Source organism: Prionailurus bengalensis, chromosome X, assembly GCF_016509475.1.
Source record: "Prionailurus bengalensis isolate Pbe53 chromosome X, Fcat_Pben_1.1_paternal_pri, whole genome shotgun sequence".
Lineage (NCBI taxonomy): Eukaryota > Metazoa > Chordata > Mammalia > Carnivora > Felidae > Prionailurus > Prionailurus bengalensis.
The window spans coordinates 20680569-20706877 of record NC_057361.1 but is presented as its reverse complement, the minus strand read 5'-3'; the positions used below and the strand labels follow the sequence as shown (position 1 = coordinate 20706877).

The window sequence follows — 26309 nt, the reverse complement described above, 5'->3', positions numbered from 1 at the left end:
GATAAATTTGAGTGAGTGCTGAAAAAACACACCTGAAGGTGTCACGGTCCCTTACTTGGGTCTAAAAGGATACAAAAAGCTGTCAAGCTCAAGATTAAAAAGCCGCTGCCAGAAGGGTAACATAAAGGACCATAAAGCATTACAAAGTCATAGATAATGCTGCTCTTAGGAAGCCTTGTAAGCTATAAAGCGATTCTAGTAAGGTATGTTTACCATCCTTCTACCCAAAACCCATCCCGAGTGGGAACCAGGGTTTTTGAAAGCACTGGACCTTCTCCCACTCTCCCAGCCACAGCCAACTAGACAAGTGGGGGACAGAACACCTACTGGAAGGCGACCAACCTACAGGTTGGTCACAATCCTCACATCTGTGGTCGTGGGCAAGAAGATGGACTGGGCCAACTAAATTCGTTTTTTGAGAAATTAGGATAGAGACAGGCAGGGCAGGAGACACAAGGACACGCTGAGAGTTATCATGACTGACCTAGAGGGCCTGGGGTGGCCACCAATGCCTTAGACGAGCTGCCCTAAACAAGCGTCAAGGCTGCAGACAAGAGAGAAAGGCAGAGAGGCCGGGGCGCCTGAGTGGCTCAGTCGGTTAAGCGTCCGACTTCGGTTCAGGTCATGATCCACAGTTCGTGGGTTCGAGCCCCACGTCGTGCTCTGTGCTGACAGCTCGGAGCCTGGAGCCTGCTTCGGATTCTGTGCCTCCCTCCCTCTCTGCCCCTCCCCTGCTCACACTCTGTCTCTTTCTCTCTCTCAAAAATAAACAAACATTAAAAAAAATTAAAGAAAAAAAAAAACATTTAAAAGAAAGGCAGAGGGGCCATGGCTTGGCAGCCTCAGTTGCAAAGATACACAGTAAACAACCTTGTTTTCTGCTTCCCGGGTCCAGTGTAGCTCCAACTGTGAAGTGCTTCCTGTCCTCGGATTATCATGGGACCTACTAGATTCTTTTTTTTTTTTAAGTGTATTCATTTTGAGACAGAGAGAGAGAGAGGGCGGGCGAGAGGGACAGCATGAGTGGGGGAGAGGCAGAGAGAGAGAATCCCAAGCAGGCTCTGCACTGTCAGCGCAGAGCCTGACACGGGGCCCGAACTCACGAGCTGTGAGATCATGACCTGAGCCAAAGTGAGAGGCTTAACCGATTGAGCCACCCAGGCGTCCCCCCTACTAGATTCTTTAAACGTATCGGTTTCTTGTGCTAACATGAGCAGGCCTCTGTTACCTGCAACCTCGAGAGCCCTAAGTGAGAGCGTAAGACATTATCTCTGAACCAGAATAATGACATGCTCTCAAGATACCACTTGTATGCTATTATGCTAAGCAATAATGGCATGTAGCAACAACACAGGCAAACTAACATCACTGTGAAAGCTGACTTTTGTACCAAGTATTTAAGTCTGTACCTTTAAAAGGATCTTACCACAGGATTTTCCATTTTATTTCCTGGTTTCTTAACAAAGAAAGAAGAGGAAAGGGTCACAATGGAAGGCACCTCCCAGAGGATAATAGGAACAGCTTTACAACACTAATTCCAGCATTCGCTACCACGAGTCTATAATTTACAGATGGCGAAGGTAGATATTAATGTGCTAAATAGGCAGCAAGGAGGCATGCTTCAATGTTCTGCACATTCGATCAGTGTTATGCAAGATGCACCCCACGTTTACACATTTATACAACCATCCAGTCAAAAATAAAAATGTCCCTACCCTTCTACATAAAAGTAGTTCCTGTGGTCTGTCTCAGGAGACCTAAGTATGGTATCATTGTTAGTTCATTAGAGCTGTGTAAGGCTGTGAAACACATGTGCATATGGAGGCATGTGTGTGCACACGCCCAGGTCACGTGGGCTTCACATGTGACTGTGCTGAACTCGGGCAGGATCTTCACAGCTGAGAAAATCAAGAGTAGAGCTGTCATTAAAACCCGGAACCCCTGCTTCCTCTACATCAAGCTTCCTAAAACAAAACAGAAGGACAAAAATAATCAAGACTGAGACAGGATGTGAGAAGGCCAAAAAACCTGAGAAGTCTCATAGGATGTGAGAAGGCCAAAAGGCAATGAAAAAAATACCAGCTACTCGAGAAAAAGGAAGGGAGCAGTAAGACTTCGCTAAGAGTCCAAAGACACAGACACAACTTTCTTCCACTCTCTGACAGTTCCCAGGAATACTGGGACTGGCTGTGACACGTGGGCCCTTTGAGACCTTCTCATCATTAGAGAGACTCCGGGGCCTTTTTGCTAGAAAACCCAGAAAAACTTCTAGGCCTTTTGACCGCTGGTGCTCTGTGCTTTGTTCGTTCTCTCTGAGTCTTATTTTGAGCCAGAAAGAGCCTGTGCTCAGGTGTTCTGACACTCAGAGAATTGAGAGGAGGGCCCAGAGGGAATGAAACGGGAGGTGACTGTTAAGATTGGCTTTAGTCCACAGGGAGAAGAGACCTTCAGGTTTCCTTCTAGGTTGCCCAGTCCATTTCGCCACAGCAGGAAAGGCACCTGATTTAAGGCCAATACCCCAGTGAGGAATAAAGACCATACACACTGGGCTGGAAAAACCATTCGTATACAGAGATGATGAGTATAGCAGATGAGATATAGGAAGGACTCCAACCATACTGATACAGAGGACGGAGCAGAGGCTATGCTGTCAGATGTTCAGTTCATCCAGGAAGGTCATGAGTGATGGGCACTCACGCTGGACAAGATGAAACAGACAAATACAATGGATCTTGTAGAGACAAGGATCACTCACCGTATTTGTGACTGCATACTCATCTATAAATGTGATATGAGCTCAAATGTATAAAACAATGTTCTCACTGAGTTACAAAAATGGGTCATTTTTATTCTCTTTACCCCTGCCCTCCTTTTCTGAACTTCCTTCAATGAGCACTTTTTAGTATTTTGCGAATATGGCATTATTCCTCCTAACTGACCCAACTGCGAACACGAGCTGGATGACCAACAAAAACGTTCGATAACGTGGGAAGCCCTAAAGTAGAACTATTATTATAAACGTTAAGTTCGACTGCACGTTTGAACATACAATTACTCCCCCGCCAACCTTTCCATGGAAGGCCAAAGCCTCTTCGTTCCATATGGATCGGTTTTGGGCTCTAGGTCATCTTTCTCAGGTAAGTAACACCACATGTATCTATGAATTCCAACTCCTACTCCTTGAAAGTCTACTAAAGGTAAAGATACCTGTGAAGCAATGTGAGTTCAGGTTCCTTCTGCGATTTTTCCTCAGTGCTGCCCTGTAACCTAAGAGTTATCTGTTCCCTGTCACTTCATTACATTTTTAAGAGACTCTTCTTTATCAAGTCTTTCCGAAGCATTCAACTTGATTTTAATGGAGAGAAATCTTTTTTCTACTCGTATTTCTTCAGTTTACATAATATTTATATAAATTAGGGAGTCACAACAGGTGGAAAACTTATACCAATGGTTTGAGGACAAGTAAGTGGCCCTTAGTAAGCATCCACCTCACCAGGTGGAAGGAGCATAAGAGCATTCTACAGAGTATGCACGAGCATACTCAGCGTGCCGTGGGGACCAGGAGGCATGATTTGCGAAGGGAACGAAGGTGGCGGAAGAGGCGATTGTGTGAATGTAGCTTGACGTGTTTCTGCACTTTCAGAATCTGAAACCACGCTCTGCTGCTGACTTCCTTAAGGGAAGAGGCTGTCGAAAAATGCCAAATCTGGTTTAAAAGATAAAGTAGGAGCGGGGAACACGCGAGCCCTTCCTCCTGACCACGAGAGCGAACGTGTGCTGGGGGAAGCGGCCATGCGAGTGGCAGAAGGGCATGGAGGGTAGCGGGGGATGATTTTCCTAGGCACTGGCATCGCCAGGAATCCAGGCTCTAAGTCATGCCCACAAGCGGCAGAAATGATTAAATGAGGACACAGTAAGCTTTATTCACAGTACAGCAGTGGTGCCACTGGGTACAAAGTGGAGAAGGGCAGGAGAGAGAGTGGAGCCAGAGCTGTGAGTAAGCACGGGAGGGGGCGGGGAAGGGACCTATCTGGCCCACGGTCAGACCATGCCCACAAAGGACAAAGGAAGTGGAGCCGTGAGGTAGACCGGAGGCATAAACATCTACTTTCTGTCTTTCAAGTATCAACTGAACCGCTTTGCACATCTCTTCAGCTAGTTTTCAGTGCAAAACTTCTGTCCCTAGGAGTGATGCGAAAGCAGAGACGATGAATTCCAGCCGTTGAGAAATCTGCAGCGCAGTTAGAGGGACCAACGAAGTACGAGGAAGGCCGGGACCGGGGAGCATGGAACAGGCCAGGGAAGAGCAGCGCAGTCAGTAAGTGCCGCGAACCCACAGGTTCTTTTCACCTGAAGAGTCCAGGGCAGCGGGCTCGTCCTCATCCTCTTACGAACTGACTCACGTTAGCGCCGCTTCCTCCCTCTGCTCTGAGAAGCGCTACCAGTTGCCTAGAAGTCTGTTACTTATCTAATTGTATCGATTCGTGGTTTAAATCTCTCTGAAAATTAATGAAAGACTGCCAAGAAACAATGAGATGATAAACATGAGTCTGTTTTCTACAAGTTGATCGTGAATAATGGCCAGCATATGCCAAAGTACAGATCACACTATAATGAACCCTGACGTACCCATTACTACATTCAGCGGTGTTCAACACACGTCAGTCTTTTCTGCTGCAATTTTGAAGCAAAACTCACATCTCATTTTATATCACGTGCGATATTTCAAAGATACCTTTCTAGAAGCTAGGACTCTTTTAAAAAACATAATCACAACGTAATACCACATGTAAAAACAACAGTATTTCTTCAATGTCAAATATCCAATTGTCTTATACATGTCCTAAATGACTTTTATAAATATTTCACAGCTTACGCCAGAAAGGAAAGTAAAAGGTGCCAATCTATTATATAATTGACGGTATAAACGAGAAGCCAAATGACTTGTACGAGACCCAAGGACTACTCCTGGGAAACGTGCCTACAGTCCCTGCCGGGTGAGAGCCCTGCTTTAGGAGCTCTCTCTAGATCAACTCATTTAACCCTATGACAAAGATGACTTACCAACAGCACCATTTTACAGATGAAGAAACTGAGGCCCGAAGAGATTAACTAACACGTTCAAGGGTGCCCAGCTAACCCAAATGTCCATCAACTGATGAATAAACAAAATGTAGTATATCCATCCACTGGACCATTACTCAGCTGTAAGACGGAATAAAGTACTGACCCACATGCGATGTGGACAAGCCTTGAAAACATTCTGCTCAGTGAAAGAAGCCAGACACAAAAGGCCGCATGTTGTGTGATGCCACTTACGAAAGTGTCCAGAATAGCAAGTCTATAGAGAGAAAGTAGACCCGTAGCTGCCTAGGGCTGGGTGGACGGAGACGATTGCCAATGGTCATGGAGTTTATTTCCGTGATGAAAATGTGAGGCTGACTGTGGTGATGAATTCACAACTCTGCACCTGTGCTAAAAACCACTGAATCGTGTGTATACTTTAAATAGGTCAATTGTACAGTATGAGAATTCTATCTCAATAAAGTGGGTTTTAAAATAGTAAATTATCAAAAGGATTAAAATTTGTCAAAACAAGGAATGTCTATTGACCATCTTATGGGCATACGCTAAATTCAATATGAGTCACAAAACCAATGTAAAACACAAATGCTTACAGTTCAAAAGAAAAGGCATATATTCAGTACATAATCAAGTTCCTGTGCTTTCTGGATTTGTGCCTTTTTCTCTACAAGCGGGCAACTATCTGAACCAGGCTTTCTGATTCGTAAAAGCCAGTGGGCTAGGGTCTGATGAACACAAGCCAGGACAAGACCGATCCTGCTCCCCTTCTACCCTGGGGCCTGCAGAGGTCATGATCAACCACAGGGTTATCTTGTGAGCGAGCAACCTATAGGATTCCTAGGGAGCTGAGGCTGGGCCTATATTCACCTTATAACTGACATCATTTGAATGAATGTGTCCTAAGTAAACAGAGGCCAGAACAGCTCAATGATCCTTGGGTGTGCTAAGGCCACCATGCCGGGGTCCCCCTCCCTGGGTTTAGCAACACCCAGGCTATGCAAACGGCACAGATCTTCCTTACCTATCGCTGCTAAAGGTCTGGTCAGCTCCTCCACTGCGGAGGCTGCACCTGTTAGGCCATCTACCTCGTCCCTCTAAGCTTAAACAGCAAAGGTCACTCTGTTTGAGGTGCGCTTGAGAGCTTGGCCAAGAAGACAAGGCCTTCTTCTGCCTCCCACTTAGCTACACAGTTTAGAAAAAGAGCAACTAAGCTCCTTGATGAAAAACGGGGAGGACTGTGGCCATGAAAACTTGTGCGTGTTTAGGGGAAAAAGAGGAGGGCCACAGTAGGAGATATAATCTTTGGGAAGGAGCAGTTTGGGGATCTGAGGCTGCACAGAGTAACCATAACATTGAAAAAAAATTGAAAAGGTCCAGGCAGGTGGGTCACTTAAAACAAGTAAGGCTTTGTGGAGGTAACATTTATCTTAAATGAACAACGAGGAAACTGCTGTTCAAATTACAAGTGCCTGGGTCCTAGGACGTATGGCTGCAGGGCTCCATTCTACCCTGAGGCTACTAGAAGGGTGTCTGGGTGGATGGCCAGTGAACCCATGAAGCTCACATGCCACACAGATTCCCGAACCTGGGGTGCACATCAAAAGGATGTTGAGATGTTACAAAGCTGTGAATTCAGCTGAATTTTATAACACGGATTTATATTTCCTGGAAGTTTCAGGTACTGGTAGCAATCCAAACTTAGAATGCTACTTAAGCTACGCAACAGTTCAGTGTTTAAGATAAAACTATACGTAAAACTCCAGTCAATGAGGTAGAAACTCCCATTTCGAACAGTGCTAATTATCCATCTTTTCCTGAACTGTCACATATTTGGCACAAGTGGCTTGGGCCCAGCCCGATGAATGAGCCAAGAACTTAGCACCATAACGCTAGGGTTGCCTCAATGAGACCACAATCCTATTTGAACTCCAATCACTAACACGATAGTGGTCTCCTTACCTTTCACTACGTCAGCCACATTACAGGTGGGATCGATACTTCCTATGTGTTTAGGATGAGCCGGATTAGTATCACCACCAAACAGAAGAGCTAAACAAACACAAAAGGGAAGGGAGAGATTAAAAGCAAAGCAGGCAACTGTAGGCTTACAAGCTGTAAAAGGATTGTCTTGTTTTTAAGAATCATTTTAGCATCCGCGCTGACTTAAAGCGACAGAACACATATAACGGTGGCTGATTGGCTCCACTGGACCACCGGGTGCTATGAGTGGGTCCGAAAGCAGTGACATGTGCCAGATGTCCAACCCTTTTCTCCCTGACCCAATGTGACACGGAGGAAAAAGTTATTTTCATCCTTAGCCAAGTTTATCCACCTTCTCCATACCACTCCAGACAGTGATTCCAACATTCACAACATATTTAGAAACCGCAGACTGCCCTGTCGGTGCAGGCTTGCAAAGTATCTTTGCTGTGAGCACCTCAAGTGCCTCCGTAACAGAGACTGTTCTCCAGAGCAGTCTACACGAATAGTATCCATTCAAGTATTTTTTTTTGCTCATTTTTAAAAGTACGTTCAAACAGTTTCAAAACATACAACATCTGTGAAATTTTACTCCTGAATAAAAGCCAAAAGGAGCCCTCAAGAAAAAAGTCATCTAAATCTAAATGTTTATAGGTGTAGTTATAGGTGTAATCGGACAGAAATTGGGGATAACTTGGATTCCACAAAAGCGAATGCTTAAATAAAGCAGGGGAGGTTTTAAATTATGAAAAATGACAAATAAGGGCATTAGGCCAAAACCTATAGTTCCAACTGATCAAGTGGAAGAAAGAGGGGCACAACCTTGCTTAATCAATGACCCAAAAACATGTACATATACATGTACACAGACACAGTAGGTCACAAATCATGTAAGTAGTTTAAATCAATAGTAATTAGGTTGTTTTTTCATTTAAATTTCCTATAAATTGTTATACATTCCTATTTTTAAAAGATATTCATTTGGGACCAACCCACATGTATTAATTATTTAACATTCACTTATCCAAACAAATTAGTAAAGATGTTCTGCCTGTGTTCTGCTTCAGCAAAGAGGGTGATTTAGACCCTAGACATGGAGGTGCTTTTCGTAACAATTATGAAATCAGGCAAAGAAACAAGGCTGAAAACGAGCCCAAAAGTTTTTTGTGGCAAGAATTAGTTTGTTTTTTTTTTTCTTATCTGCTTATCATCCTGGTGAGGGGACTAAAACTCTGCAAGAGATTATGGTTTCACAATTCACTTAATCTGATTTCAGTGATCACTGTGAAATTAAAGATCAATTGCCTCAGGCTGTCATAATGCCAATTTAATATTCCCGGGATCAATGTTTTTAAAACCAACAAGGAGACCACGTAACATCCCGAGTAAAACATCCTCTCGGAGCGTCCTCCCAGGGATACATCCAAGCAGTGCGATGCCTTCACTAGGAAGGTAATGGCAGAGGCTTAAAGGGCGAGCAAAGTTCCAGTCTCTAATATGAGCATCAAATTTCAAGGGTCTCTTTTAACAAAGAATGCTAAAGAATAGCTTTTTAACAGACAGGATTTACTTGGGAGAAACTAAACTAGAAATGAAATTTCTACATACAAAAATGCAGATCAGTACATTCTAAATCAAGCAACAGGAAAACACTGGGGAGAAATCACTCTGGGTACCCATTCAAAAGTGGACCGAAACCACAACTTACTGTGCTGGTTAATAAGCATGCGGAAAGAGATGCGGTTGGTATAGAACCGATCCAGAAAATACTGGATGTTACTGCTAATGAACGGATCAAACCCAAATTTCTCCTTGTATTCAATCACTCCTTGTGCCATTGTAGGAACCACATCATTGTGTCTATTTCTGACTTTAATCAGAACTTGCAGAAAGCTGTGTAGGAGGGAAACAAAAAGAGGTCAGTCTTTATATTTCATGGGCTGATGCATGAACTTCCTAGCTCTGTCTCTGGATTTTCTATGTGCTGATATTTTTTTAAGTAGAGACATAATCATTATAGGCTACAAGGAAATATTCATGAGAAACTAAACTATTACCCAAGTTTTTGCGTGAAACTTTCTATCGAAATTCTTTCAAAGACATAAAAAGTAAGAGGTTCTAGTTAAAAAAAAAATGCTCAAAGATCTTTTTAGTAACCCAGTGACTTTCTGGAAAAGCAATCACATATAATACAGGTTCTATAAATTTTTGGTGAATAATTGCAGAACATATTAATATTTCTTCTGACAACATGAGGACAGTCTCCCCATATCTCCAAGGATTTATTATAAAGTCTCAAAGCAACAGCTTCCATGAATAAACAACGTGAAATTTCTTAAGAGTAAAATTTTGAAATGAATTTCTCATAGCAGTAAAACAGAGTGACAAAATACAGATAGAACAAAGGCAATTAAAACAAACCTACAAGTATTATGGTATATTACTATAAAGATACAGAGGGGAAAATATGTACTAAGAGTGGTAACTAAGAAGAGAAAGACAAGTCAATGGAACCAAATAAAAAGCTTGGAAAAAGGCACAAGGGCAAGTAAGTCTGTGTACATAAAAACTTAGCATATTTATAAAGTGGTGTTCCAAGTCGATAGGGAAACAATCAAATTAGTTGGGACAGCTGGCTAACAATTTAAGTCACATCCCAATTTCAAGCCTTAAGCCAAAAATTTAGTTAAAAGATTTAAATGTGAAAGAATGAAACCACAGAAAAAATAAAAGAAAATCAGGTGAATAAGTATATAGTATACCTTGGGGTAAGGAAGGCTGGTCCAAGATGAACACCATAGGTAGAAACCATGAAGAAATAAATAATAGTGCTATCTAGAGTTTCAGCAATTCTATAGGGATACACATTACAAAGGCCAAAAAAAAAAAAAAAACCAGGGAAAACTACATTTACAAGAGCTATTGCTATCCTTAATAAAGGAAAAGATGAGCACCCCAACAGAAAATGAGGCAAGGGATCTGGTGTCAATGGGAAATTTACCACAGAGAAAATGCAAATGCCAGTAACTTCTCCTTCAAAACAGTAACAGAAAGGCAAAACAACACAATAAATACTATCCTCCGCTTATCAAACTGGTGAATAACAACCAGTGTCATCTAATGTTTGTTTATTTTTGACAGAGAGAGACAGAGCATAAGTGGGGGAGGGGCAGAGAGAGAGACACACACACAGAATCCGAAGCAGGCTCCAGACTAGGAGCTGTCAGCACAGAGCCCAACGCGGGGCTCAAACTCACAGACCGCGAGATCATGACCTGAGACGAAGTCGGATGCTCAACCGACTGAGCCACCCGGGCGCCCCAATAACCAGTGTCATCTAGAGCAAGGAAGCATAACTGATGCATTTCTAGGGGCAATTTAACAGCATATATCAGAAGACCAAAGAGAGTCATTCCACTCTCAGGAACTGATCCCAGGAAAGTAACAGGACAAGGCCAACAGCTGTATTTAAGAGCTATTTTTTAAAGCCCTGTTTAGAGTAGCAAGAAAAATACGAACCATTCTAAAACTCAATGACAGGAGGTCAAATCACATGACTTACCTGTAGATGGATCATTTTGAAACCATTAATAATGGTATAGAGATCTATAATGCCCACAGTTATTTTTGTAAAACATTGTGCACATATAAAAATATGGATGCCTAGGAAAAAGTATGGAAGGAAAATGTTAACAGTGGTGGTCTCCTGATAATGGAAATTTGGAGTGACTTTCTTTTTACTTATCTGAATAGTCTCATGTTTCTCAGTGATGAAATACTTCTGTAACCAATACATACATACAAAGACATCAAAGATGAATAAATCAACCATGAAACTGAAAGGTCATAATTATCCAGAAGACATTTCAAAACGGACAGTTTGTCCTCTACGTAACGTTCTTTCCAACCTATTTAGAAATTAAATATCACTAAAGCTTAAGATTTCATTATAGTAGAGAAACACCTCACCTGACTGGAAGGAAGGAGACTTGCCTCAAGGGCTCAATTCTCAGAAGCTTCCCCAGTCTTCCTGGGCTCTTCTTAACTTTATCATCATGGGAAGTAACCTTGTGCTCTAAGCCGCTTTCACTTTACTTAAATGATCTCCCTGCCCGGGACTCCTGTATAACCTCTCCCAGACTGGAAAAGGCTACCACCATGAGTAAAGCCACTCGCTCACCTTCCTTTCCTTCCTTTGCCAGGAGCAGCGGGCTTCTGAAAACCCAACTATCTTAACTAGCTGTGTGAACCAGGGCAGGCCATCAAAATTCACTAAGGGAGACTGATTATCATTATGATCTCACACACACTGGATCCAGCACTTGGCAGTTTCCAAAGTGGGCTCATGTCCGTAAGTTGCATCTGACCGATAACCTGTTCCAGAAATTGAGACAGGATTCCGGGAAACATACAGCCGCAATATTATATACTTCCACCAATCTATACCCTACAATTTGAAGCTAGAGAAGTCATCCTAATGGCATCAAGACAAACTGTTACTAGCTAATGACTTCTGAGAAAATGAAGCTCCTAGATTCAATTCATTTAATTTTAATACCTTAAATGGCAGCAATGGCTTCTAGCAATGAAAACACTGCATCTGGAGCTCTAATCCAATGTCTCCCCTCCACAAGTCACAAATCCATCAACAAAACACCTAGCAAAGTATAAAACAGGTCAGGATTCTTCTTCCTTAAATTTTAATTTACAACTAAACTGGAGCTAGCTACTCAAGGCTCAAACTGGCGGCTCAGGCACTACGGAACGTTGTAAAGAACAATGTACTAAGGAAATGGAACAATGACTTATGGATCCAAGTTCTGCTACTAGCGAATGTTACCACGTGGGGCAAGTCAGTTCACTTCTCTGACTTCAGTTCCCTGAGCTGTACATTGAAAGGGCTGGGTTCAATGCCTCAAGCTAAGGTTGCTTGCATAACGCAAAGTTTCTTGGTTCTTTTTCCGGAACGCCTATATAAGGCATTTGGCGTCACAACTATGTGGACCAGGCTTCTACGTAGAAATTCTTCAGGACAACAGGCCTGCCCTGCGTATTCGCTCGTGTGTACGCGAAACAGGAGGAAAGTGATGTGAAGGGGATACTTAATTTCTCTTGGGGGTAAAAAAGGAAACCACACTCAGAGCTGGGGTTAGTGTTTTTCAGTTAAATGAAAATGAAAAAACAGAAACATTTTCCATCAGCAAGAGAATTTGAGAATTCAGCAGTCTTCATGTGTAATAGCAACAAGAGAATTCAGGTCATTATATTAAAAGCACACTCATTTATGCTGCTCCAAAATAAAAGCATTACAGTTTTTCTGAGCTCGAATGTTATATCGCCTTGAAAATTAAAAAAAAAAAACAACATCTGTAAAGGACTGAATAGATAAATTCATGTCTATATAGAGGCCACTGCATTCTTTAAACCACCACTAGGTGGAACATTTACTGCGATATTTACAGTGAGGGGCCTGCGCCAGTTCACCATGAGTAAAAGTAGTAAGAACTAGACCGTGAAACAATGTTGAAGTCATTATTCCTTTTGTGCTACGTTAAATTCTTAACTCAAATTATTAAAAAATGTGACGTCAAGTTGTTACCCATTAACAAACCTAGTGCTTTTGTCCAAATTAAACTTAGTTCTTAATGCCACGAGTTCCATTTACCAACACATTTTTTAACGTAGAAGTTTTTACTTTCAGGTAAGTTTGGTACCATACTTACTTATCCAAGACCTGTGGATCCTCAGGGCTCTTATTCTCGTATTCTAGGAGTTCAAGAAAGCTCTGCATATACCTAAAAAAGATGAGTTATTGTGTTAATTGCCTACTGTGTTCATTGCCATCCATTCCTCCTTTCCCACGTCCTAACAGCAGCCCAAATTTTCACTCAGGTATCTCCCCTATCTCTTCCTCCCCCCCCCCATGCAGCCCAGGTGCTGCAGGGGAAGCTGATGCCATGCAAAGCTCCTGGGTGGCCTGATTTTTCTCTGGGTAATGGTATTTTTCTCGTCACTAATGACTAACTAGTCCAACAGGCATTCCCCTGAACACAGGGACTGGCTCAGGAATGGTCATACCGCCCCAATTCAGGCCAGTGAAAGAGAAGACATGGTCGAGGACTTTGGGAAAGAAATTACTTCGCTCTGCTTTTTGTACAGTGTGCCATGTGGGTATGGAGCCTGGAGATGTTGTAGCTATTCTGTCACCAGGAGGAAACCCAGCCTGAAAATAAAGCTAATGCCGTGGAAAGCAGGGCCTAGATAACCTCATGAATCTCTGAATTGAACCAACACCAAAAGCTCATCCTTCTGGCTACAGGAGCCAATTTATTGTTTCGTTGGGTTTTCTGCTATTCACAAACATATTCTAACTGGTACACCAAATCTACAGTTTGATTAGCCAAAAAGTACATATCCACTGTTAAGAAACACTATGTGACACTAAAGCACACGCTATGAACTTGGAAACTACAAATAAATGTTCCTTCTCAGAGTTAAACCAATCTCATCAATACTGCATTGGAGGAGAAGGAATGCCTCTCTGGTCCTCAGAAGCAGCTTCTGGATTAAAAATAGCTACATATCTCAATCAGGGTCAGTACAGGAAATAATGTGTCCAAAATAAATATCTGGAGAACAGAGAAAAATGGGATTGAGAGAGGCACATTACTGGAGCAGCTGTATCCAGACAGAACCTGCTGGATCTGGAGGGGATTCAGAGATGCCAATTACTCAGACGTGCGCCATCTCTGCTTTGGATCTGAACATGCCCGGAAAGAATTATCCCTGAATATAATTATTTCGAACAATTAATTACCACTAATCCTACTAACCAGCTTTGGAGAGAGGATGAGGTACTCCAACAACAAAAACTGACTGTGGAGCACATAAATACATCAACAGGAATAATATTTTATTAATCGGCCTCACTTGAACTTTGTAACAATGCATGACACTGAAAGTATGCTCATCTCCAGATATATTTTTTAAAAGCCTCTGGGCACATCAGGCTATGAGTTAGGTACTGTTGAAATCTTCAAGTCAAACCTCTCGGAAAGGCCAAAGTCAGCCATACGCAATAAGGCCCTCTATCTAACACGCCCGCAGAATTCTAGGGAGGTAACCCATCCTTTCCAAAGGGGTAGTTCATCTAAAGAGCCAAGTCATGAACAGAGAGGAGCCAAAGATCACGTGGAGCTGCCCAGCCCGCAAGTCAAGAGAACAAGGAGAACACGCTCTAGCGAGGTGGGCTTCACAGCCTGTTGTAAGTAAGAGTCACTATTAAGAGGAAAAGGAAACAACAGCTAAGCACAATGTGTGATCCTAAACTAGATTTCTAAATTGGGGGGGGGTGGTTACTTAAAACAAAAAGAGCACTGTTAGGCCAACTCATGAAATGGGAACAAGTTGTCCCATATTAGAAAATATCACTGGACTGGGGCACCTGGGTGGCTCAGTCGGTTAAGCATCTGACTTCAGCTCAGGTCATGATCTCACGGTTCATGAGTCCAAGCCTTGCTTCGGGCTCTCTGCTGTCAGCACAGAGCCCGCTTCAGATCCTCTGTCTCCCTCTCCCTCTCTCTCTCTCTCTCAAAAATAAACATTAAAAAAAGAAAATATTACTGCGTCAATGTTAAGTTCCCAAATTTGATAACCATACTATGGATTTCTAAGAGTTGTTCTGAAAGAGATATATACTAAAGCATTTAGGGGTAGAGGGACATGATGTCTACCGTTAACCCAAATGGTTTAGGGAAAAAAATAATGTGTATCATATATGTTCCACATGTGTGATATACCATAAACTATACACATATATAAATACGTGCATAGAGAGAGAATGAATATGAGAAGAGCAGAAGAAATGCTGCCAGATGTTAACAATTAGTGAATCCGGGCGAAGGTACATGGGAATTCTTGCTACTAGTCTTGCAAACCTTTCTGTTACATTGGGAATTATTTCAAAATTGAATTTAAAAAAAAAGTTAAAAATGACATGCATAAGTTTGGAATGGCTATGGAAGACAAATATGAGACAAAAAAAAGAGCTGACCCGGTCATCTGAGTCTATACTTTGCCAGCAAATCACTTTGAAGCCCGTGAAGTAACTTTTACATAAGCAATAGGTTTGACTGTCAGCCTCCGCCACCAGGCCCAGGGGACTTGGCGGTCATTTAGCCAACCTACAATCCCCACGACAATGACCCTGATAGTGAATTCACATTTTCTGGAGAAAATTTTCTGATGATGGTCTCGAAGCAATCAAGAAGCCTCACGCAAACAAACACTCATCGATCCGGAAATGAGCTACGCATCTGGGGTGGAAAGCAACCTACTTTGAGAGCCAAGTCACCGTGGCCAGCTCTCTGATCCGCCCCAGACCCCAGGGCCCCCAAGCCTGCCACAGCGAGGAGCCGCTGCTTGTCTGGAACGGAGACTGGTGCCCACCCAATATACTGCTTCTCAGACAATTCAAGCTTAGCCCTAAGAACAGATTATAATTAATATTACTGAGGAATCACGGCTGAATGTCCATTCTCCTTCGGTAGCCTGGCTGCCATTAACCCTTTAAATGCCAACTAATTAATAGCTCCGTTCGCCTTCTATCTGTCCCCATCATTCCCTTCCCCTAAAATGCTGTCCCTGCCCCCTCCACCCATCTACCCAGGGGCAGTGCAAAGCCACAGCAGCCTCTTCACCCCCCCCACCCCCCCCCCAACACCCTCTGTGCGCTTCCTCTGTACTGGCTTGAGAACACTTTTTTATCTGGCCTCCCTAACTCTTCCAGCTTTCTTGGTGACTTCTACCTTGCTTTTTATAATACACAGGAGACATGCCAGTGTTTCTTGACCATACGCAGATGCCTTTCTGAAAATACACCACCTGCTCTTACACCCTACCACTCGCCAACCTCACCCTGCTCACCTAGTGACTGGTTTGGTGACACATTTGACTGTCCCAATTCAGTAACCATGCCTGAAGCGTCAGAGCTGTACCCGATCAAACTTGATGTCACACTTTGCTCAGATTTTTTCTATTTTTCACAAGGCAAAGGAAGCACATTAGGTACTGATATTTTTACAATCCAAGGTTCCCCTTTAAACAACTTCATTTTCTCGAAAAGAAATACTGCCTCCAAGAAACTCCTTTAACAGGAAAACAAAAGGAGCAAGGCTGAGACTTGATCAAAGTGGCAACATTCCCTTACCCAAAGGATGGCAGACCAGTGCCCAGAGGTCACAGCATTGTTATTCCTGTGTATTTTTCTGTACCAATTTTTGTTCCGATGGGCAGTTACACTTATAACCAGAAAAATAAAATTTGAGAAGTCAAGAAAGCAGTTAGTACAAGTGAGAAGTATTTTCATTAAGACAATTTTAAACTGTCACAAAAACAAACGAACAAACACTTATAACTGCTTGGAAAACTCAGCTATCCCAAATGACTCATTCCCACACTGACATACGTGTAGTTTTAGGGAGAATGGTCTCAATGCCAAGTGTCCAGAGCATCATGGAAAGACCCATCTAAAGCCACATTATTTACTCACCAACTCTGTACCAACCCCACCGAAGGGCGGTTAAGCAAGTTATCCGGCAGAAGATTAACTTCTCTCATTGTGTTAGCCAGTCGTACAGGAAGCTCCTTTCGTAGAAACATATATGAAGTCTTCTCACACGCATTATCTCTCCCTGTTAAGAGATAATAAATGTTCCATGATTTTATAATCTAACAGATGCAATAACAGAGTGCTCTCGTGACGGCACAGTTACTGCTTAGAAAGAGAAAATTACACAATCCTAGGGTCTCCAGCTAAATGTTTATCCTCTGAAATGGCAAGCTGAAGAAAATTTAATTAGAATAGAAAAAGAACATTTATTCCAAGAGGCAACCTTGAAAGCAGTTTTTTTTTTTCCTTAACACAAATACACTGCTAGGGTTACCAGCAGTGATATAAAAGTGACCTGGGATATAATCTGAACTTGTTTTCAAATAAACACTGTAGGAAAGCTGCCAAGTACAAAAGCAGGAGAACATGCAAATCCACTCCTGTTTACAGGGGTTTCCAGAATGCAACAGATCCACTCATTCCACAAATATTCACCTACTGCATGTTGACTCATTCCTAAGGTTTTCTTCAAACGTGTTTCTCCAGGTATCAGAGCTTTGTCACTCTGGGAAGTGGCCACAGACCTACTCTGATCGGGACACAGGGCTCAGGACGTGCCAGAGAAACCAGCTCACAGGTGTACTCAGAAGCAGAGTGACCTACTATGGCAAGTCCGAGAGGGTACGACACGGTGTCGACCACAAAGACAGAGGTCAGAGAGTCTTCTGTCGGTCACCCTGAGCTGGTGGTGCATAAAATTTATGTAACTAGGGCAGAGAGAGAGAAAAGGTACCCAGCCAGCAGAATGAGGAAACATGAACCACTTCCCCAGCTGCTCTGTGACCAGAGTGGTTCCACGTAGGTTTTGCCCCCCACTCCCCAGGTCCTGCTGTAAGCCTGGATGATGGTTGGGGGATGGGGTTCATGATAGAAAGGACATGAGCTTTGGGGACAGAAATGTGCCTCAGCCCCAACTCCTCCATTTTGGGGGTAGGAAACCTTGGGTAAGCTTCTTAATCACTCTAAATCTCAGCTGCCTTAACCTGTAAAATGGGGATGAAAATTCAGTTTCTGTAAAGACTAAATGTGATCATGTGTATGGAGCCTGACACAGAGCAGGTGAGCCATAAACATTAGTCCTTCTTCTACTCTCCATGATACTTATGGGTCCATCCCAACTCCTTCACATCCCACAGGCCTTCCTGATGCTCCATACTGCCGGGAGGATGTTCAGAGATGGGCAACCTTGAGACCAGGCTCAGAGAGAAACAAGCAAGGCTCAAGCAACAATCTTATTTTTTTCTTTCCTTTATTCTTTTTTTTTTAATATAATTTATTGTCAAGTTAGCTAACGTACAGTGTATACAGCGTGCTCTTGGTTTTGGAGGTAGATTCTGGTGATTCATCACTTACAACACCCAGTGCTCATTCCAACAAGTGCCCTCCTCAATGCCCATCGCCCCTTTTCCCTTCTCCTCCACCCTCCTCCAACTCTTCCCATTCCTCCAAACATGATACAGGCCACAAATCAGAGATCCAGAAGTAAATCTGATTTGCTAACACTTGCAGCCAAGTTCTGGTTTATTCCTTTCCTCTTCCTGCTGAATAAGACTAGAAATAAAGAATCTACTTTTGAAAGTCATCTGCAGAACCTTTCTTTCTCCTACTGACCCCTGAGCCCCATTCTCCATTTTAAAAAAAGTTAAAGAGATTAGTCTTAAACAATTCATCCCTTACTTCGGTTATTCTAAGTGAATATACTGAATGAAGGCCCTGGGTAGATCTTTAATCAATGATTCTGTCTTCCACTTTTCCCCCAACTAAGGAAGAAGGGCGTGGTATCCCAGCAACGACCTTCCATCACCTCCTCTATGCACACTTATTTGGCTTTAGATGATTAACATTTAAAAGGACTCCGGCTGCTTTGCTTCAGGTAATATATATCATTCCTAAAATGTTTCATATAATTCTTAGACACGAATCATTTTAAATGCACTGAAAATGCTGATTTTTAAATCATAGTGAATTGCATCACAAAATGAAGCACCTGTTATTATCTAAGGTAAAAGGTACATCTAACTTTTCACACACTAGGAGAAATACTTAGCATCCTGGTTAAATAGAAAAGACACCTTTTTTTTTTTTTTTTTTTTTGGTAAGCACAAAAGAAATGATGAAGTACTCCCTGGAGGAGAAGGAAGTGAGGGAACAGGAGAGAAGAGGAAGAAGCCCACGGGGGTTGAATCAGAATGGTGAGTGGCAGTATGAACTTGGGATTTAAAAAAATTACCTGAGTTTCTTGACACAAAAAGTTTCCATTTTCAAACTGCCATGTCCGCGTCAGTAGCAGCAAATTGGAAGCCTAGGGTCAGGGGAAGGGGAAGGACCAGGAGAAGTGGGGGCAGGCTGGCAGGTGGCAAGGGGCGGTCAGGTCCCTGTCTGTGCTGGAAACCCACAGGGCTAGATGGTTTCAGAATTTCAAGGTTATCAGATTTTAGGAAGGTAAAAAGGAGTATGTACACGTATTATGCAACATGGTCTATTATACAGACACAATACAGCTGCAGTGAAATCTGCAAACATTTACAGAGAGCAGGACAGAGACCATGGCCTCAAATAAGTTCAGGTCATGTTTTGCCACCAAAGGCATGAGAAAACAACTTCAAGTTTTAGAGGTTTTTGGACTTGAAAATTCAGATAAAAAACTGCAGACTTGGGGCACCTGGGTGGCTCAGTCGGTTAAGTCTCTAACTTCAGCTCAGGTCACGATCCCGCGTTTCATGAGTTCGAGCCCTGCATCAGGTTCTGCACTGGTGGTACGGAGCCTGCTTGGGATTCTCTCTCTTCCTCTCTTTCTCTACCCCTTCCCCACTTTCTCTCTCTCTCTGTCCCTCTGAAAATAAAAAAATAAACTTAAAAAAAAAAAGGCTGTAGACCCACAGAACAGTAACACCAAGATCATGTGCCAGACTTAGACTTGGGTTTGAATCCTGACTCGAGGCTCAGGAGCTCTATGAAGGTGACATTACACTTCTAAGCCTCAGTGTAGCCAGCTATAAAATAAGAACAGTACCTGTTTCACAGAACTGCGTTAAGGGTTAAAAAGTGCTTAACCTTTAACATTAACAACGTCTTGGGGCGCCTGGGTGGCGCAGTTGGTTAAGTGTCCGACTTCAGCCAGGTCACGATCTCGCGGTCCGTGAGTTCGAGCCCCGCGTCGGGCTCTGGGCTGATGGCTCAGAGCCTGGAGCCTGTTTCCGATTCTGTGTCTCCCTCTCTCTCTGCCCCTCCCCTGTTCATGCTCTGTCTCTCTCTGTCCCAAAAATAAATAAACGTTGAAAAAAAAAATTAAAAAAAAAAACACACATTAACAACGTTTTAAAATTTAGGGCGCCTGGGTGGCGCAGTCGGTTAAGCGTCCGACTTCAGCCAGGTCACGATCTCGCGGTCCATGAGTTCGAGCCCCGCGTCGGGCTCTGGGCCGATGGCTCAGAGCCTGGAGCCTGTTTCCGATTCTGTGTCTCCCTCTCTCTCTGCCCCTCCCCCGTTCATGCTCTGTCTCTCTCTGTCCCAAAAATAAATAAACGTTGAAAAAAAAAATTTAGAAGAGGGGGCTCATTACATAGCCATCACTAATGATGCCAGCAATGATAAAGCAGAGAAGCCTGAGGCCACAGGGTGCCAGACCAAATCATCTGATACTTGCTAAGCCCCCGAGAGCCCGACTGCATTGTGGTTCAGTGCGGTTGCCTCCGCTCATTTGGTGATTCTACATAATTAAAAAGGGATTAAGAAGGATTAAAGTATGTTGTGTTCCTACCTACCACTTTTATTTATTTTGAAATAAAAGGCCTTGACGCATACATCGGTCAACTCTGCACAAACTAGAAAATTCAACAACTAGGAATGGTCTAAGATAACCAAATACCAGGAAGCCTTTATTCTAGCCATCTTGGATGATCAGCCTGTTGTCAACCACCATAGAAACAACCATGTTTTGTCTCTAGACAACCCCCCCCAACCATGGCACCAATGGGAGTACCTCATCTACGGTAGCTCCTCAATGATTTACTGGAAGAACAGAGAATACTTTCGGAAGTTTGTAGTTTTAAGAAACAATACCTGAAAAATCTGTTTTGACTCCTACATTCTTCTTTAGCTTTAGAGATTAATTCTTTGTACTCAGGTACCTTAATTATACAGGGGGGTAAGCCTTTTTTAGTTAATTAGTGAACCTAAAAATAAATATGAAAGGCCCAATTTTTTTAACCTTTCTGTGGTTTTCCTCATGTAAGTTGAAAGTATTTTATCCCATGTATTAATATTGGATATTCAGTTTAAATTAAATCAAAGGGTTCTGACAATCTTTTTTTTTTTAAGTAAACCTAAAAAAATCCTTTTGGTTTTAATTGAATGGCCTCAAGTTTTCTAAGTCTTCTGGAATATCCAGTATTTTCCAGTTATTCTTTCCAGTTATTCAGCTTCATTTTTTCCCCACTTACTTGGCTTCCCTACATTCCTTAATTTTGATTTTCCATTTTTATTCCATATTTCTCTATATGCTTCGCCTTATTCAATTTTACCAATTAAATTTTTTCCTAGTATCTGTTGGAAGGATGATGAGGGAGTGGGTTAAGGGTAGGGAAGATTCTGAGCTTAACTACATTCATGCGTATTTCTTTAGTTTCTCATGCTCATATGATGACCTTTCAAATCTCTTCTGTTCTCAGTTTTTCAAACTTTGTCCTTTCATTGAGAAGTTGGAGACAATTATTACATATGATTTGCTTTGTCTAAAGAGGTTCCAAATAACTTTCCATTCACCAAGACACAGGATGAAGAGACACAGAAACACAAATGACTTTTGAGCAAGTGCAGGGAGCCCTCTCGGTGACGGTTACCGATAAGAAAGGAGCGTTTGACTAGCCTTCTGAGAGCAAGAGTTCAGACTTATTCTTTATACCTGGTTTCCATTGTGGCCTCTGTCTGGTAAATCTTTAATCCTCTTCCTGATTAATTTACAGGAAGCAGAGAAAATATTTCTTCAGTTAATAAAGTGACCTGATAATGTCTCTTATAATTGAAGCAGAGGGTTGAGCACATGCCCCCCAAAATGGAGAGTCCCCTGTCTGCATTATTAGTGGGCTTTGTCCACATATTTCAGCTTTAACACTTGCGGGGGGGGGGGGGGTTGGGGAGAGGTAGTAATGCAATCACGGAGTGAAAAAGGAGAGCAGTAACAGGGAAAATTATAGCAAGGCATCAAAAACCAACAGATTGATCAGCTCATTCTAGTTATGCTGTTTTTTTCTAAATACTGTCAATTACATGTATGAGTCTGCAATGTATTTTTACCATTAACCATACTCAAATGGGGAAAATGTAACTGAGAAAATAATATCTTAGGGACAGCTCCGGTTTTTCTCCAGTTACATTTATAAGATTTCAATCTTTTGAAAACACTGAATTTTAGAACCATAATTAATTAATTTTTGGACTTTCCAGGGCTAAACAATGATTAATTGGCCTTCAAAAGAAAGTGTCCTTCACTTATACTTTTAAAATATTTACTCTGTGTCCAGAAGTAGTACTTCACTGCCTGAGAAGTTTCACAGATTTCCTTTATCTGGGAAAACTTATTCCTGAGTGTAGACATCAAGATATGTAGACTGGGGCGTCTACCAAAATTAAGGCTGCCTCTATTCTAGGTCAGACTGTGTTTTGGTTATTATTACTAATAGCCAGAAACGTCAGAGCCAAAGACGGGATTTCACACACACAGCATTCCCTAGCAAATTCGATGCCCCAACAACATCTTCTTTCAGCTCAATGTCTATTTCATTATGCTCACCAATGCCATGGGTTAGGAATTCAGACAGGATGCAGGAGGGATAGCTTGTCTGGGACCTCAGCTGGAAAACTCAAAGGCTGGGGCTGAGGAGGCAGTGACTAGACGGGGGACCTGGAAGTTCCGAAGGCTCCTCATTTATAAGTCTGAACCTTGGGCCGATGACTTGCTAACTAGGATTGCCTACCAGAGCACTATCTGGTGGCCTCTCCATCGGCCTGCTCACAGCATGGCGGCCTTGGGTTAGCTGGATTCTTGCACGGGTTCGGTGAACAAGGTGAAGCTGCATGGCCTTTTATGATCCAGGCTCGGAAGTCAAACAGCTAGTCACAAAGCTTGTCCAGATCCCAGGAGAAGGGGACAGATCCTTCCTCCTCTTGAGAGGCACATGGTAGGAAAGCATCAGTGTGGCCATCTTTAGAAAATAGGATTTGCCCTATGATCATGAGGAGGTGCAGAGGATGATTTCCCAAATTACATTTTATTAAAATTTTTTTAACATTCATTTATTTTTGAGACAGAGAGAGAGCATGAACAGGGGAGGGTCAGAGAAAGAGGGAGACACAGAATCCAAAACAGGCTCCAGGCCCTGAGCTGTCAGCACAGAGCCCGACGCGGGGCTCGAACCCACGGGCCACGAGATCATGACCTGAGCCAAAGTCGGACGCTCAACCGACTGAGCCACCCAGGCGCCCCTCAAATTACATTTTAAAGCACTCTTTAAAAAAAAAGCACTCTTTGATTGCCTCAACTTATTTCTTCTGGTGTCATTTTTGAGCAGCCATTTTTTAGTTTAGTTTGTTTTTCACTGTGGACTTCCTTCAGACATCTGGTGACCTGTGCTTGTTCAGTAATGCTTGAGAGTGAAGCAGCCTTTAAAGACGAACCAAGTGAGGACCGCAAATATCTGGTTATTCAGGGCTTCTGGGTGGGGTCCTAGCAGCACACCAGGATCCCTAATTCTCCTTAAGTAGTTCACGCGATGCCATTAAAGAAGAGTCCCCTGGTACCCTCTACTTTCCCTACAGACAATTACCTACCTACTAATGTTCTGATGGTTGGGGTAAAGGATGACCCTACTGTTTGCAGACTTCCAGCTCATCCTCCGGTTTTCAGCCAGCCAACCCTGTCACTCCCGTCCTCTATCTGTGGTACGCTACTGAGGCCGAAGCCCCCTCCTGGGCCCTGCTGTGTCCAGCTCAGCACTCTCCTTGGCCACAGTGCCTTCTGAGTATGTTCTGGACCTGAGATGTCCAGTGCTGGAGCCACCAGCCATGAGGAGAAATTTGAATATTCAGTTTTCTTATGAGATCAATGATGAATTCCTCAAGTGTGATAAGAATACTCTTATGCGTCGGATACACATACTTAAGTATCTAGGGGTAATCACGTTCTCTACAACTTGCTCTCAGATGGTTCAGCCAAAAAGGCATGTGTTGAGAGAGGGGCAGGGCAAGAGACAGGAAGAGGGATAGACAGAGGGGGGAAAGATAAGAAGCAAATATGGCAAAGTAACTGGTGGATCTAGGTGCCAGACATGGATGTTAACTGTAGTATTCTTACAACTTTTCCTAAGGTCCGAAATTTTTCCAAATGACGAGTGTGGGAGGGACCCTGTGAACAACCTAAATATCCAACAATAAGAGAAGAGTAAAATAAATCACGACATTGTATATTTACATCGGGAAATATGGAGTCATTCAAAAGATTGTTTTTAAAAGCAGTCTCCTAACAGAAAGGTCTTCCTATGTAACTAGAGCCATTCTATTTTCTAAAAAGAATACAAAAATCTCACACAGAATGTGCCACCATATGCAACGGACGTGCGAAGCTCGTGTTACCTTCATGTAATGATTTTGGTTGTTCTTATAGGAAAGGAGGGTACAGGCTGACTATGACAGGGTCATTAAGGTAGGCGAGGGTCAGTGGACCCTTACCTGAGGGGCATCCAGGTCTGTGCTGAGAGAAAGTGACTAACATCCACTAATGCCCTCATCCTCTCTCTTTAGAGTCCTGTTCACTCTCTGAAGGTAGATATGTGTCCATAAACACACTCGGGAGAAACCCGCCCTTCTGTATGTCAAGTGAGGCCAAAGCAAGTTGTAAACGGGTTTCACCATAGGCCCACACTGTGTCCTCTGCCTGGACAACCCCTCTGCCATTCCCCCCATTCAATGAGTTCTATGTCCTGTGGGTCCCAGGATTCCTCAGAATTCCTCAGAATACTGAAGAGCCCACTGGCACAAAATCCAACACACTGTAGGTGTTTAATAAATATTTCCTGCTTAGAACTGAAAATAAAAACACCTAGTAAGTTTTAGAATAAACTTACCACAGCAAATACAACTCAGGGATGCAACATAATACTTGCTGGTAATGGCCAATTCCTCTTACAGACAGATCATTTCATTCTATATATTTGGTCAGAGGTATTAGATCTTTTAAGTTAGGGGAAGAGGAACCCAAGGGAGGTAGGAAGGTGAAAATAAAGCGGCAGTAACCGTCAGCATGGTGTGTCAGGCCACAGAGCGGAGAGAAAAGGCATGGATGTGTTAGGAACCGATCCCACAAACAGAGCTTGGTCCAGCCAGAGCATGTGAGTAACACGGCAACCACAAAGATTCCTATCAACCTAATTCCGGGAGGGGGTTTAAGATCTAGTCCTAATGGTGGACTGGTAAATTACGTGACGCCTTGTTGTCCTGGGAGCAAGAACATTTAAGTCAAGGTCACACTGCACTCATCCTCGAGGCTAACTGAGGCAAAATGTTAAGTTAACCGCTACAGTGAATGAAGAGGATCCAAAGCCAATCATGCTCCAAGCACAAACAAACTGAAAGTGCTGCTTCTTGGAAAATGGTCAGTTTTTAGAGCTGGGACCTTCAGCCAACAAACCTTAAAATAATTAACATCCAAGGTTAAGAGCTCCCTATGCAGCTTTTGTTCTTAGCAGTAAGCTGATTTCATCCAGGAAGTGGTGTGTCACTAACTTCCCGTAATGAAAGCAGTCACCATCTACTGGGCACCTACTACGTGCCACACCTTGCGCTCCATGTTCTCAACCGTACGACGAGCCTGTGGTCGGATGCTAGCATTTTGATTCTGTAGCTTAATACGCTGAAGTGTAGCGAGATCAAGTGATTTGCCTTTGCCTCCTGGAAAGAATAATTTCTGGTTCACCTTGGAAGAGTTGGTCAAGATGTCATGTCAATAGCTACCTGATGATTTGGGAAGTCTCCGCTCCTTATTCAGGACTTGTACTTTGCCATGTATAAAATTAGGGACGTTGGAGAGATGATCTCTAAGCTCAAGGTCCCACTGAATGCATCAGAGAGGGTTAGATGTTGGTTCGTATCTCTATTCAGTTATTTATCGTACACCAACTGTGCGTAGTAATGTCAAATCTCAGACGAGTATGGAGAGAGCACTGCGGTGAGGAGGCAGCCAAGGAAAGGAGCCAGAGATCAAGAAAAAGAGTGCATCCTTTCATATGTGTTCTTCTAATTGTGTTCTCCACCCAGAAAGCCCCTAAGGATGCTGTGGATGAAGGACAAGAGGGTTAACATGGTGCACATTCCCAGAAACCACTTCTATGAAACAAGCCTTCGAGGGAGAGGTAGGGACAGCAGGAACGCATGCCACAAAGTCATAGGGTTCATAAACGTTGACTAACACATCTAAATTTATGTATTTCCCCCTGCCTCACATTTATCTAGAAGTTTCCCAAAGGCAGTGACTATGCCTTGACAATTTCCCAAAGCTTCTGTTTCCACTTCATTCCCAATC

The 26309-nt window shown here is 42.9% G+C and overlaps 1 protein-coding gene across 3 annotated transcripts in view; it reads right to left on the bottom strand.

Annotated features, from left to right (window-relative positions):
- Positions 1-26309, bottom strand: part of PDK3 (pyruvate dehydrogenase kinase 3) — a 69669-nt gene that overhangs the window by 30101 nt on the left and 13259 nt on the right. For 2 of the 3 annotated variants that reach the window (XM_043571427.1, XM_043571428.1), the window contains exons 2-5: positions 16616-16757; positions 12789-12860; positions 8774-8958; positions 7045-7134 (exon numbers count right to left, since the gene is read on the bottom strand). In XM_043571427.1, the coding sequence (XP_043427362.1) occupies positions 7045-7134; positions 8774-8958; positions 12789-12860; positions 16616-16757 (489 nt within the window). Of the gene's footprint in view, positions 1-7044; positions 7135-8773; positions 8959-12788; positions 12861-16615; positions 16758-17170; positions 17205-26309 lie in introns of those variants that run through there. The other variant, XM_043571429.1, reaches the window with a different exon arrangement.